Here is a 15,090-nt window from a genome sequence, read left to right as displayed (position 1 = left end):
TACACCGCTTAATCAAGAAGATACTATGTAACCTCACTTGCCTAGCACCCAAGACTAGATTGGTATAGTATTTCCGGTTAGGATGCATATCGGCCACCTGTATCCAGGTTTTGAAGCATCAAAGAGGGGAATGTGGTAGAAGCTACAGGATGTTTAAGTAAAATTCAGTACTCACATGGTTAAAACTACTGTGCAACTATCTTGGACCAGGGCACATGTGTTGAATGTCAGGAACGCCCACTATTAGATAACGTATGCAAGAGATAAGTTTTATTTAATAATTGGATGTAACTATAGTAATTAGGGATCGACCGATATTGATTTTTTTTTAGAGCCGATAATTTAGCCGATAATTTACGATAGCCGATAACCAATAGCCGATAATTTACTGATATTCTGTACATTTACCATTTTGAAAAAATAAACTATTTCTAAAGGTAAATGCACAAAATATACATACCACGTGTAGTGGATGCAGTGTGTATAGTGGATGCAGTGTTTGTGTAGTGTGTATATAATGAATAGAGAATGTGTGTGTGTAGTGTGCGTAAAGTGAATGCAGTGTGTGCGTAAAGTGAATGCAGAATGCAGTGTGTGCGTAGTGTGCGTAAAGTGAACGCAGTGTGTGTGTATATACTAAATGCAAAGAGTGTGTGTATATAATGCAGTGTGTTTGTGTAGTGTGTATATAATGCAGGGTGTGTTTCTGTAGTGTGTGTATAGTGAATGCAGTGTGTTTATATAATGCAGTGTGTGTATAGTGAATGCAGTGTGCATTATTTACACACACTACACAAACACTGCATTATATACACTGCATTACATACACTACACAAACACACTGCATCATATAAACACTACACAAACACACTGCATTATATACACAGTGTGTTTATATAATGCAGTGTGTGTTTGTGTAGGGTGTATATAATGTAGTGTGTGTGTGTGTGTTTCTGTAGGTATGTAATTTGGGTGGAGGGGGCATTTTTTTTTTTTTTTTTTAAATAAATATTATAATTGTTTTTAGTCCACCACCCCCTCCCTGCTTCTTACTTGACCAGGGAGCAGGGATACAGAATTACCTGCTGGTCCGATGGCATGGGCTGTGCAGAGGGGGGCCTGCAGCAAGCGCTTACTTACCTTTCCAGCAGCTCCAGTGGCCTGCGTGCCTCGCGGAGCGTTGCCATGGTAACCTGTGGCAATGCTCTGGCGGCCACAGGACTCGCAAGATTTACACAGGGGAGCTGAAGGGAGCTGTTGGAAAGATAAGTAAGAACTTGCTGCGGGCCCTCCAGGACTGCCAGGCTTGTAATGGGCCCGGCGGTGCTGTTATGTATTATCAGCAATATCGGTATCTCTATTGGCCAATACCGATATTGCTGAAAATACAGAATATCAGCCAGACCGATAATCAGTCGATCTCTAATAGTAATGTAGGTGTGATTTTCGTATTCTCTGTATACGTATGGAATACGTCATTTGTGGTATATATTCTTTGTTCTCTTGTAAACTTGTGCTCAGTCGGGTATTCCAAGACTATTGTCTGACAGACCTTTGCTGCTGCAAAACAATAAACAGCCTTTGTTCTTCAACGACCTGTGTTTGGAGTGTCCTTGTTTCATCTCTGACCCGAGAATTCTATTACAATACAAAAAGGCAATCCTGGCACTGTATCACGAGTATAGAGAAAGCATTAGATTTCCTAAATTTTATATGAATTCACATTATCTTAAAAGCTAAAAGGACCATGAAAAGTAATTACAACTCACCATCATATTCTGGGAAATAATCAACTAGATGAGAGTACATAATTTTCTCCTCCAGAAGATCTTTCTTGTTTAGAAACAGGATGACTGAAGAATTTTGAAACCAGGGATATGTGATAATTGTCCTAAACAGCGCCTTGCTTTCTTCCATCCGGTTCTGCAATATAGAAGGAAATAGGTAAGTGGTGACCATAACTCTAAGATAGATGCAGAGTCCATGAAACAGGCAAAAAATAGTACTAAACACTCCTATCCACAAACATTAAAAAATATAGAGACAGTGGGAGGAAGACAGAGGTGCCCACCAGTAGTATGAGATTTGCTTATAAGTGACAGATAGAAAAGCTCCCTAGAATGAAGTTCTCTACACAGATATGATCAAATATGAAGCTCTGCAGTAAGAGTGTCACGGTAAGCCTGCTGCTGCTTTTGAGGCAGATTGGCTGAAGCAAATTATGCTGCAACCACAACTGCAGCCTTCTGTGCAGAGGCTATCTGCAGATATGCATGTTGCTCTATAAAAAAATAAAATAAAAAAAGACACTGCAAGTTTCAGCTCTATTTTTATCAATAACAAAAAACTAAACACCTGGAACTCAGCAGTAGAAGAGAATTGAAAAGAGAAAAAAAAAAAAAGTTTAGTGAATGTAAAATATAACACACAGAATCATACAAGGTTATTCACTGAATTGAGAATTCAAAGTCAATTTCAAATTTAGGGCCAGATTAGCGTAAAGCAAGGAAAAGACTTTACTGTAAAAAGGCTGTAGGGATTGACTACACTCACCAGAACTACATTAAGCTTACCGTATATACTCGAGTATAAGCCGACCCGAATATAAGCCGAGGCCCCTAATTTTACCCCAAAAAACTGGGAAAACTTATTGACTCGAGTATAAGACTAGGGTGGGAAATGCAGCAGCTACTGGTAAATCTCTTAATAAATTTAGATCCTAAAAAAATTATATTAATTGAATATTTATTTGCAGTGTGTGTATGAATGCAGTGTGTGTGTATGAGTGCAGTGTGTGTGTGTGTGTGTATGAATGCAGTGTGTGTGTGTGTGTGTATGAATGCAGTGTGTGTGTGTGTGTGTATGAATGCAGTGTGTGTATGAATGCAGTGTGTGTGTATGAATGCAGTGTGTGTGTATGAATGCAGTGTGTGTGTATGAATGCAGTGTGTGTGTATGAATGCAGTGTGTGTGTATGAATGCAGTGTGTGTGTGTATGAATGCAGTGTGTGTGTGTATGAATGCAGTGTGTGTGTGTATGAATGCAGTGTGTGTGTGTATGAATGCAGTGTGTGTGTGTATGAATGTGGTGTGTGTGTATGAATGTGGTGTGTGTATATGAATGTGGTGTGTGTATATGAATGTGGTGTGTGTATATGAGTGCAGTGTGTATATGAGTGCAGTGTGTATATGAGTGCAGTGTGTATATGAGTGCAGTGTGTATATGAGTGCAGTGTGTGTATGAATGTGGTGTGTGTATGAATGTGGTGTGTGTATATGAGTGCAGTGTGTGTGTGTGATGCAGTGTGTGTATGAATGCAGTGTGTGTGTATGAATGCAGTATGGGTGTGTGTGTATTAGTGCAGTGTGTATGAATGCAGTATGGGTGTGTGTGTATTAGTGCAGTGTGTATGAATGCAGTGTTTGAGTGTGTGATGCAGAGCCTTGGTGGGGGTGGGCATTTTTTTATTTTTTTATTATTTTAATACTAATTGTTTTTTGTTGTTATATTATTTTTTTTAATTATTATTTTTTTTTTTTTTAATATGTTTTCATTATTATTATTAATACTTTTATTACATTTGTATTATTATTATTAATATCTGTATTATTATTTTCGTCCCCCCTCCCTGCTTGCTAGCTGGCCAGGGAGGGGGGCTCCTTCCCTGGTGGTCTAGTGGCATTGGCAGTTCAGTGGGGGGGAGAGGGGGCTGGCAGAGCTGTAACTTACCTGTCCTGCAGCTCCTGTCAGCTTCCTCCTCCTCCGCGCGGTCTGTGCAGCTCCCTCTGTCAGCTCACACTGTAAGTCTCGCGAGAGCCGCGGCTCTCGCGAGACTTACACTGGGAGCTGACCGAGGGAGCTGCACAGACCGCGCGGAGGAGGAGGAAGCTGACAGGAGCTGCAGGACAGGTAAGTTACAGCTCTGCCAGCCCCCTCTCCCCCCAGTCTGTATTATGGCAATGCAAATTGCCATAATACAGACTATTGACTCGAGTATAAGCCGAGTTCCGTTTTTTCAGCACAAAAAATGTGCTGAAAAACTCGGCTTATACTCGAGTATATACGGTAAGTTGTTCTGGTGACTCGTTTGGCTGTTTTAATTTAACCTTTAATTTGAAATTTTCTTTGAATTCTCACTTTAGTATATAACCCTATATCTAGTGCATTTAAAACAATCCGCTAAGAGCACTTCTAACTCTGCCCAGACTTTCTGTGGCTGTCCAATGACTTTCCAATGAAGCTCAATGAGAAAGCATTGCAGGGCAGGGGCTATGAGCAATTGCTGCCTCTTTAGTTTAGCTCCAGTGAGCTAACGAAAGCAGGAAGTCACAGGACCTGTTGCCAGTTTGAAAGTCAAGAGGGTGTAACCAGGTTAAATTATAAAAGCCTTAAAGTAAAACTTAAGGGTCAGGAATACATGTTTGTGTCCCTTGCCCCCCCCCTAAGTATAGCAAAATCTTACCTGCTTGGATCTACCTGCTTGGCTGACATAATCCAAAGTGGTGTTCTGAGCCAACCACAATGCTTTCCCATAGGATTGTCTGAGCTCGTCAAGGAGGCAGATTGGATTGTCTGAGCTCGTCAAGGAGGCAGATCAGTGGAAGAGCCAGCACAAACCAAACACAGCCCTGACCAGTCAACATCTCCTCATGAAATAAAAGCAACTCTATGAAGAAGGGTCAGTGTCTCCATGCACAATTTACAGCACTGCCACAGGAACCACCTCTAGCAGTTATCTGAGGAGTTGCCAGTGGAGGTATCCCTGTGTTGTAATGTAAACACTGCTTTTTCTACAAATAAAAAAAACGGTTTAATTCAAAAAGCCCAAAGGGAATGATTCTACTCACCAGAACCAATACAATAAGCCGTAGTTGTTCTGGTAACTATAGTGTCCCTTTAACTAATTTGCCAAGACAAATGGTCAAAAAGGCAGAATGTGTAATGCTGCTACATAACTACCCATTATGGAGTCTCAGCTCTATCTGTAGCCAAAGATGGTGCTGTTAGATAACATGAGGTGAATACTTATGTGACCAACAAATGTAATTTTATTTATTTATCGCTTAGCTCAATTTCAAGTCTCAGTAAATATATATCTACAAAACATGTGGAAAAGTCTAAGGGAATGAATACTTCTCAAAAAAGACAAATACATTTTATAAAGTTGATATTTGAAGCACTTTATATTTAAAGTGCACCTGTCATGTCAAATATTACTTGGTGTCAGCATGTAGGGATAAATATTTCATCTCATATGGTGTTAGAGAAATTTGTAGAAAATCTACAGAAGTAAATTATGGTAAAATGTTCCAATTTATTTATTTGCATTTTTCAGTCTTTACTGCTATGCCATGGTCGGTAAAGACAAATCATATAGAGGACACACAAGCATCTAAATGTGCAGCTTCACTGCTTCATTAGATTCAAGACTGGTTATTACATATATAAGATGGCTGGCTGTGTGTTTAGCTGTTCTATCTATTCCTGGCCGCAATCTTGTATAGGCAGAGATGTCCCTGGTATAGTCAGCACCACTCCAAAACACATATTTTTTTTTTTTTTTTGGGAAGCTGCGACACGGTTTTATCACTCAAGGATAAAGATGGCTTCCACTACTTACGTTGGTCGGGAAGACACTGACACTACGCATATAGCATATATTTCTGTCAAAGTTGGCTGTAGAGGGAGATGTGGAGCCGTGATGGGGGAGGTTTTTGATCTGCGGGGGTAGCATTACACCTTTGAACGCTTGCTTGACTGTAAATATAATTTTGAGAATGTTCACACTCCTCTTTCATGCCACTAGCAGTGTTAACATTTTCACTGAGCTGCAGTGCTTGCCCCCCACTCATTCATGAATTGTATACCTGTACAACCATATTGTATCTTCCCGGTAAGCGACTGACCATTGCAGTGGCCCAATTCCGTGACCCTTTCATACTATGCGGTTTGATTCATCTCACTTGATTTGCAACTTTTGCACTGCACTCTCGCACACTACATTGTGGTTTATCCAAGACCAGCGTGTCTCAATCTGATGTCTTTTTCGATTGCAAACCTGTTAGCTATGATTTGGAGGGGAGGAGGGGGCGCAGTATCTATATACCTAGATGTATATATTAGGACTCTTGTTACTCAAATATCTGTTCTTTAGTTTTCTATGTACTTTAAACCTGAGCAGAGGATGTACAGTTAGGGAATATAATTTTTTACTCAATATATATAAAAAAACAAAAACAAAGATGAGTAAGAACTGATAGGGAGTGATCAACTGCAAGACTGACAGGCAATAACCCACAGTGATTATGTCAAGCGAGTAAGTGCAGCACAAATCACTAGGATGAAATCAGTTCATGAGTGCAAATGTAAAAAGAGGAAGAAGTAGTAACATTAGATGTGCATATCAAATAAGACAACATAAAAATGGCTTAACACCCTTAACGGCTGGAATAGTGCGTGGGCCTGTGTCTGAGGGCCAATGTTCCACCAAGCAGTAAAAAGTCACCATTTGATGCATTGGTATAAGTAGACCGTTATATGTGAAGAGAGAGGATTGTAAACTGCAGAAATAAATATTATAAAGAAAGTTAATAATCCTATTTCTAAATCAGATATATAGGATTTGAGTTCATGTTACGAAAGGACATCACCAGTAAAAAGCATGCATAGTGGTTGAGAAACTGTCCTAGGTTTGCACTTAATGCTCCAGAAAGGTTGTAATTGTATTGTAAAGATCAAAGGGTAGAACAATTAGCTTATTTTTCTCTGAACTTTTTCAGTCAGAGACTAAACTGACTTCACCATGATATGTGGCCTAAATGGAAGCAATGATGCAATCTGCCATCGCGCTCACCTCTCCACTCACATTGAAAATGTTCATGCCAAACAATTAAGATATGGAGTGCTTTTCCTGATGTTTGGCACATCGAGGTTAGCTTTAGAATATATTCCCATGCATCTGAAAATCTATCCTCACCCCATAGTGATCCTGGCTGAGTGAAGCCTTTATCTAAACGGTCTTTGAAAGCTGGAAGGGTGTTGCCTCACAATATACCACCTATTGCAGATATACACAATACTTTTCACACCTAGAGAACAAATATAACATGCATAGTGCTCTCCATAAAATTTAGAATCCAAAGTTTAAAATATGTAGATTGCACTCACAAAGGTGGAGCCGTATCAGGCTCTATTCATGTAGACCTTGCGATTAGCCTCAGCCAGGAACATGAAGTCCAGAAAAATCTAATCTTTTTGGAGAGCACTATGTATGGTTTATTCCAGATGTGAAAAGTATTGTTGATATCTACAATAGGTGGTATAATGACATATTATATACACTGAGTGTGTGTGATTTACGTTTGATCTTTACCATTTGATTTAAGGTGATAAGGGATTACACCTATTTTATCACACTCACCATCCAATTCAATTTAACATATTTTCTGAAGCACCTACACAACTATTTACATTGTTGGTTATCTGTTGCCTCATAACTCTCCGCTATTTTCCTTAGTCTTCTCTGGAAATAAAGGATAATATGGGCATGCTCTCAGCCATAACAAAAATAAAATCTGGACCCCTGGTTTAAATTTGCCTCCTAAAACATGGCATTTCTATTGGCCTTATCTCTCATACCATGGGCAAACCATCTTCCCCTTTTTACCCTCTCTCTTCCGCTTTCCCATTCTCTATCCTTTCTACATACTATTTCTTCTTTGCAACTCCTGTTTATACACAAGTAAAAATTGCATCGTCTAAGGCAAAGGAAAGTTTTTTTTACAGTAAAAAACATATGTGAGGAAGGCTGAACTTGATGGACGCAAGTCTCTTTTCAGCTATGTAACTATGCAACTATTTAGTTCGAGGAATTTTTTCCTCATGTATTTTGCTTTCTATAATCATGTATTTACTTGTTCTGAATGAATAGATATTCTCAGGGCCGGTGCAAGGATTTTTGGGTACATAGGCGAAGATGTATTCCCCCCCCCCCCCCCCCCAATAACATCTTCACCTATGTGCCTCTTAACCAGCCCCTCTCCCCGTCCATTATTGGTTCCCTCCCTTCCCTATCCCTTAGTGTTCTTCTGACAGTCACACACACTCAATGACAAAGATACTCTCACTGATTTGACAGACACTCATACAATCACTCACATGCAATACACAGACTCTCACTCACATGCAATTCACAGACTCGCAATACACAGACTCTCACTCACATGCAATTCACAGACTCGCAATACACAGACTCTCACTCACATGCAATTCACAGACTCGCAATACACAGACTCTCACTCACATGCAATTCACAGACTCGCAATACACAGACTCTCACTCACATGCAATTCACAGACTCGCAATACACAGACTCTCACTCACATGCAATTCACAGACTCGCAATACACAGACTCTCACTCACATGCAATTCACAGACTCGCAATACACAGACTCTCACTCACATGCAATTCACAGACTCGCAATACACAGACTCTCACTCACATGCAATTCCCTCACATGCAATACACAGACTCGCACTACACAGACTCGCACTACACAGACTCGCACTACACAGACTCGCACTACACAGACTCGCACTACACAGACTCGCACTACACAGACTCGCACTACACAGACTCGCACTACACAGACTCGCACTACACAGACTCGCACTACACAGACTCGCACTACACAGACTCTCACTACACAGACTCTCACTACACAGACTCTCACTACACAGACTCTCACTACACAGACTCTCACTACACAGACTCTCACTACACAGACTCTCACTACACAGACTCTCACTACACAGACTCTCACTACACAGACTCTCACTACACAGACTCTCACTACACAGACTCTCACTACACAGACTCTCACTACACAGACTCTCACTACACAGACTCTCACTACACAGACTCTCACTACACAGACTCTCACTACACAGACTCTCACTACACAGACTCTCACTACACAGACACTCACTCACTCACAGACACTCACTCACTCACAGACACTCACTCACTCACAGACACTCACTCACTCACTCACAGACACTCACTCACTCACAGACACTCACTCACTCACAGACACTCACTCACTCACAGACACTCACTCACTCACAGACACTCACTCACTCACAGACACTCACTCACTCACAGACACTCACTCACTCACAGACACTCACTCACTCACAGACACTCACTCACTCACAGACACTCACTCACTCACAGACACTCACTCACTCACAGACACTCACTCACTCACAGACACTCACTCACTCACAGACACTCACTCACTCACAGACACTCACTCACTCACAGACACTCACTCACTCACAGACACTCACTCACTCACAGACACTCACTCACTCACAGACACTCACTCACTCACAGACACTCACTCACAGACACTCACTCACAGACACTCACTCACAGACACTCACTCACAGACACTCACTCACAGACACTCACAGACACTCACAGACACTCACAGACACACACTCACTCACTCACAGACACTCACCAATTATTTTAATAAACATTTTCCACCCAGCCACCCTACCTGGAGAGCTGGTGTGGATGAGGAGTCATTCCCTGGGGTCCAGTGTGGCTGCTGGGCGGCGTGCGGCTGTGCTGTGATCAGACGGCGAGGGAGCTCTAATCTCACCGCTCTGCTCCCTCGCGCGCTGTCTGCTGATACAGCGGGAGACGGAAGAAGACGTCATATTCCGTCTCCCGCGGTATCAGCAGACAGCGCGCGAGGGAGCAGAGCGGTGAGATTAGAGCTCCCTCGCCGTCTGATCACAGCACAGCCGCGCCGGGGGTCGAGATGGTGGCCTGGCAGGAGGGAGAGCTTCCCTCCTGCCGGTCACGGAAACCTTGCGCCCCCAGAGCCGGTGCGCCCTAAGGCGGCCGCCTGTGCCGCCTTATGGACGCGCCGGCCCTGGATATTCTAAACAAACCAAAGAGAAAATAAAAATCTGATCGCATGCCTCCCCAAAATAAATTGTTTGAAAATTCAGAAGAATGAAGTTCCAAGTTTGCATTTTTTCAACATTTATCTAACAAGTTGTTTAGGTTATGGTATTAAAAACCTTTTAAGCCTGCTGCAATACAAAACATATAAGGGTCATTTCAAGTGGGATTTTTAGAATAAGGGTATAGTTAAAATGTCAAAGGATAATTATTTTTTTAATTATTGCAGTGTAAACCAGTATCTATAAAAAAGGTCTTAGGAGGAAAAGCCCTAAATTGGGGGGGAAAAAAACATTATTTGTTTTTTACACAAGCATGCATTCATTGTTACCGTATTTACTTATTAAGAATGACAAAAATCTGCGAAAAGGTCAAAAAGATAATAGTTAGATCATCTCTCTCCTTTTTCTTGTAAAAAAAACAAATAAAATGATTATTTCCCACTGGATTTTACAGTATCATGTAACACTCATGCAGGTCTATAGCTTATCCACTTAAGTGGTGAAACTAATTTTTTTTTTTTTTTTTTTTTTTTTTTAATTGCTATCTAGATAAAAATATTCTAATAGGAATTTGTATTTGATACGATGAGGGAATAGACGAGTGTAGGAAGGCCATTTTGTTAAAGGAATACAAATACAAAAAGACAAGTCCTGCACTCACTCTCATCACTCCTGGGCAGCAGCAACGACCACAGTACACATCAGCTTCAATACATACAGTAAAAACCAAAGAAAAAAAGTTACCTGCACTCTCTCCTAAATCCCCATGTATAATTAAACAAATGGAGGTCATTTAGTTACCCCAATGGCCATTGGAGTAACTAAATTACCTCCATTTGTTTAACTATACATGGGGATTTAGGATAGAGCGCAGGTAACTTTTTCTTTGGTTTTTCCATTTTGTTAAAGCGGTGTGGAATATATTTTGAAAATTCTAGTCGTCCAAGCGGTAGCCAAATCTACTTGTCCTGTGTTGGCTATAAGCGATGTGCATTTTTTGCTAGCTGTATTTGATGTTTGTGGTGATAATCTATTTAGCACCCCCCCTACCCTACACTTCGCTTTCAGCAGAGAGCAGACGCTATGATCCTTGGAGAACCAGCGGGAGACCTTGGTTTTTGGTGGTCGAATGGGGGCGGTGAGTCATAGACCCTGGTGAATAGCAGGGATCTAGCTCCCTAAAACCTTATTCTAATATATCCAAGTGAAATTTACTAGATTCCTTTTGCCATGAGTCATTTGCACTAAGAATATCCTACAGGGCCATTTTCTTCAGCTTTAACTCTAAAGGACATCTCCAAGCCAGCTGTAGTGGTTATGTTGACAGGAGGGCCCTGGCATCCACCCAGAGTAATTTAGCAAACAGAGTAATTTAACAATGGTTTCATAGCTTACCTGTTTCCACAGTTATCTGTACCATATGGCATCTTCTGCAGGAGACATCAGGTCTAATTCAGGACCACACTTATTGGCAGAGAGAGCTCAATTTCTCGGCCAATGAGCACAGCCCTGCTAAGCTCAGTGAAATTAACTGGAATCTCCCTGCAGGACAATGAGGAAGCAGGATGTGTGGCCACATGCCGAAAGGGACCCAGGCAAGTTGTCAAACTGTTCTTAGAGCAGTTCTCAAAGCACTTATAGAATCATAAAGCAGGCTGGACTGGTTAGAGTACTTGGCATGTTTTCTTTAATTACACTGTAGACCAAGGAACATCCTCCTGCCCTAGGCTACTCTTAGTTAGTCTAATAATCCAAAATTTACTTGCATATAGTCTGTGTTACTTCTCAAGAATTCAAAGTCAAACATACAATAAATTCAAATGATGGAACATGCCTTCTATATTTGCTTACCTCATTGTCAGACTCCACAAGCACTTGATCGTATTCACTAAGGGCTACCAGGAACATTATGGAAGTGACATTCTCAAAGCAGTGTATCCATTTTCTCCTTTCAGATCGCTGCCCTCCTACATCCACCATTCTATATAATTAAGAAAACAATGAGTCACAAGAACAAAACAGAATAAAAACAACATTACACACACCTGCAACTGTTGTAGATGTTATGCCAAAATGATATTAAAGGCTCTTTAAAAGCCATTTATGTACTGGCAGCATTCTTTTTTTTATCAATGTGGTCATCTTACAATCATATCATATCATAGTTTTAAAACCCTCAGTGACCTTAACTGGGAAAAAACAAACTGTAAAATGTACATGAAGTCAGCAGCTGTCCAGAATCTTATTTGCAGAACAGCACTGAGCATTAAACACAGCATTGGAAATATATGATTCATTTATGGACTATAAACAGCTGATTCGCTAGTTGAATGGCCAGCCGGGTTGATAAAATTGCCCTCAGATACTCTAGTACCCACTTGGAAGAAGTGGTGAACTCTTATAGCAGGAGTGTGGGGAGAAAGACAACACCTATAGCCAGAGGTGGAAACTATACAGGAATTACCACAAAATAAGTGTAGGAAATCTACACCACATTTTGTAAAGTTTTCTAATCAAAGTACAAATACATTTGTTTTTACCTGAAAATGACGCTTTGTAAATCAAAGGGGTATTCAATAATGCCTGTTGTTGGAACTCTGACCCTTAGAACATCTTGTTGAGAAGGAAGATATCCATGAGATGCTATACGGTCCAGGTCATTGAGATAGCTGGAAATTGAAAACAAGTAAAGCAAAAAAGTAAGGCATTGCAGGAACTAATGAAGATGCTGAATCAATAAAACACTTAGAAAGTGTAGAAAAAAAAGAAACTGAAGATAATTAAGATTTATAGTAATAAAGAAGTTACTGAAAATAAACAAAACCTCACCTGGAAATATGGTTGATGGAGCCCTGAGAAAATTACAGCTTCCCTAGGTTACTGCAAAAATAGCTTAACCAAGAGGATAAGAGGTACAATATTAACCACAATATTTGTGGTTAAGTTGTTTACTGTTTGATAAGTGTCTCACCGCCTTTTCTTTTTCAGAATAGATGGTGACATCACTTACAGGTTTTAGCCCCACTGCACAATACTCCCAAAAGAGACCATCTTGTTGTCTCATTTAGTTTACTTTGGGTTTTTTCCGTGAGCCTCGAGCTTGACCGTTGTTACTCTCCTACACTCTCAATAGCAGCCATGCACCCCCACACGACTCTTGAGTTTTTATACTCAATTGTACATGCCTCAGAGTGATGCACTTTCGAATCCCTGTTACACCATGACTCTAACAGGGCCCAGCACCGTCTCCTGTATGATGACATTTATTTTTCTTTATACTTATGAATAGTTATCTTTTACCTAATATATTTTTATTAACTACTTGGTCAGACCTTCCTATTGATCGTGATTTATCACATCCCATAACACACCCTAATTATACAAGTCTCTCCCCCCATGCATCTGTGAGGCCCAGAAGTGAGTAATCAGGAGCATTTTCATTAAACGGGGGAAAAGACGGAAAGGGGAGTGCCAGGCAACTGTCCCCTTGCTCGCAAAGAGTATACATCAAGCAAAACTGGCACATAATGCCACTGACCCAAATAAACTCATGAACCTGAGGATGCAGCTCCAGCAAATACTACAATTAGATGCCAAACGCACATTACAACTCACTCTACGCACTTTCTACTCCTACGGCAGGGCTGGACAAATCCCAGGCGCTAGGTCGCCATGGCGACTAAGACTTTTTTTCATGGCGCCAGGGATTTATCAGCCTGTCTCCTCCTCTCTCTTTATCTCTGCACGTCAGGAGGGAGTAAAGGAAACTGCTAACTACTTCCTCCTGGCGTTGAAACCGCATGGGGAGAAGGACAAGCTGACAAAGAAACAGGTTGAGATGTCTCTGGTTACAAAACCGCCAGACAATTCTGCAAAGTCAAGCGCCCATTCTGCAGAGCCGCATGCACCCCCCGCTCATTCGGCAGAGCCGCCCACCCGCACGTCGGCCCACCCATTCCCCTGCACTGGTTCAGCACCAGGACAAAGTAGTTAAGTTCCTGTCACTTCCTCCCGGCGCACTGAGATAACAGACAGGAGAGGGGAGTCCGGATCAGTGGCAGCCCATTCATATCAGCCGCATCCAGCCCCACTGGACCCAAGGAAAGTTCTTCCTGGCCCACAAGTTAGGTGTCCTGTCTCGCTGCGGCTGGCACGCCTCCATAGCCAAGATAATTTTGATGATCTCAAACAATCCAATGCTTTTACATAGGATAACATTTGGAAGCTATTGAGCATGCGCCACAAAATGCTGCACTAATCAGCATCTCCTCATAGAGATGCTTTAAATCAATGCATCTCTATGGGGAATGTTCAGCTCCTCCATGCAGAGCGTGGAGATGCTGAATGAAGATAGGAGACTCTTAAGTGTCTAGATAGCAGAAACTTTAGTTAGGAGTTAGTTTTTTTTTTTTTTTCAACAACAAATATACAATTCTTAAAGGAACATGCTATAAACACCAGAGCCATTACATAAAGCTACAGTGGTTCTGGTGACTATAGTGTTCCTTTAAGAATTGTATTTTTGTCGTTGGGGAAAAAAAACTGGCTCCTAACTTTTTAAGCTGGTATTAGCAGAGGTATTAAGCTTGCTTCATCTAAAAAATTTAAGATGCCAGAGGATCCCTGTAGACCAAGACAGCAGCAGTAGTGGACTCCTTCTGCTCCTTTTATCAGTCACTGTAAGTTGCCCAACGCCACCTTAGACAAAGAGGCCATATTGAATTCTGAAAGTACCAAACTGGTGTGTGTGTGTGTGTATATATATATATATATATATATATATATATACACACACACACACACACACACGTGTGTTTATAGGATAGTAATATGCACAAAGTCCCATACAACGCATACTATGAATGCTACTTTACCAATGAAACTTGAAAAAAGCTTAAACACAATCTTAAACAAAAAATCCACTGCTTAAATACAAAAAATAAAGAAATCACTGTGGCTGTCCAATGACTTTTCAATGCAGCTCAATAAGAAATCATTGCAAGGCAGGGGCTATGAGCAGTGAGCTAACAAAACCAGGAAGTAAAAGGACCTGTTGCCAGTTTGAAAGCCGAGATGGTGTAACCAGGTTAAATTATAAAACGCTTAA

General features: G+C 41.0%; 1 protein-coding gene across 1 annotated transcript in view; it reads right to left on the bottom strand.

Moving 5' to 3' along the window:
• Positions 1–15,090, bottom strand: part of LOC134611300 (guanine nucleotide-binding protein G(q) subunit alpha) — a 141,241-nt gene that overhangs the window by 11,776 nt on the left and 114,375 nt on the right. The window contains exons 4-6 of the mRNA XM_063455023.1: positions 12,524–12,652; positions 11,835–11,964; positions 1,770–1,923 (exon numbers count right to left, since the gene is read on the bottom strand). Coding sequence (XP_063311093.1) covers positions 1,770–1,923; positions 11,835–11,964; positions 12,524–12,652 — 413 coding nt within the window. The remainder of the gene's footprint in view (positions 1–1,769; positions 1,924–11,834; positions 11,965–12,523; positions 12,653–15,090) is intronic.

This window comes from Pelobates fuscus, chromosome 5 (assembly GCF_036172605.1).
Source record: "Pelobates fuscus isolate aPelFus1 chromosome 5, aPelFus1.pri, whole genome shotgun sequence".
In the NCBI taxonomy this organism is placed as follows: domain Eukaryota; kingdom Metazoa; phylum Chordata; class Amphibia; order Anura; family Pelobatidae; genus Pelobates; species Pelobates fuscus.
This window is presented reverse-complemented; position numbering and strand designations above follow the sequence as displayed.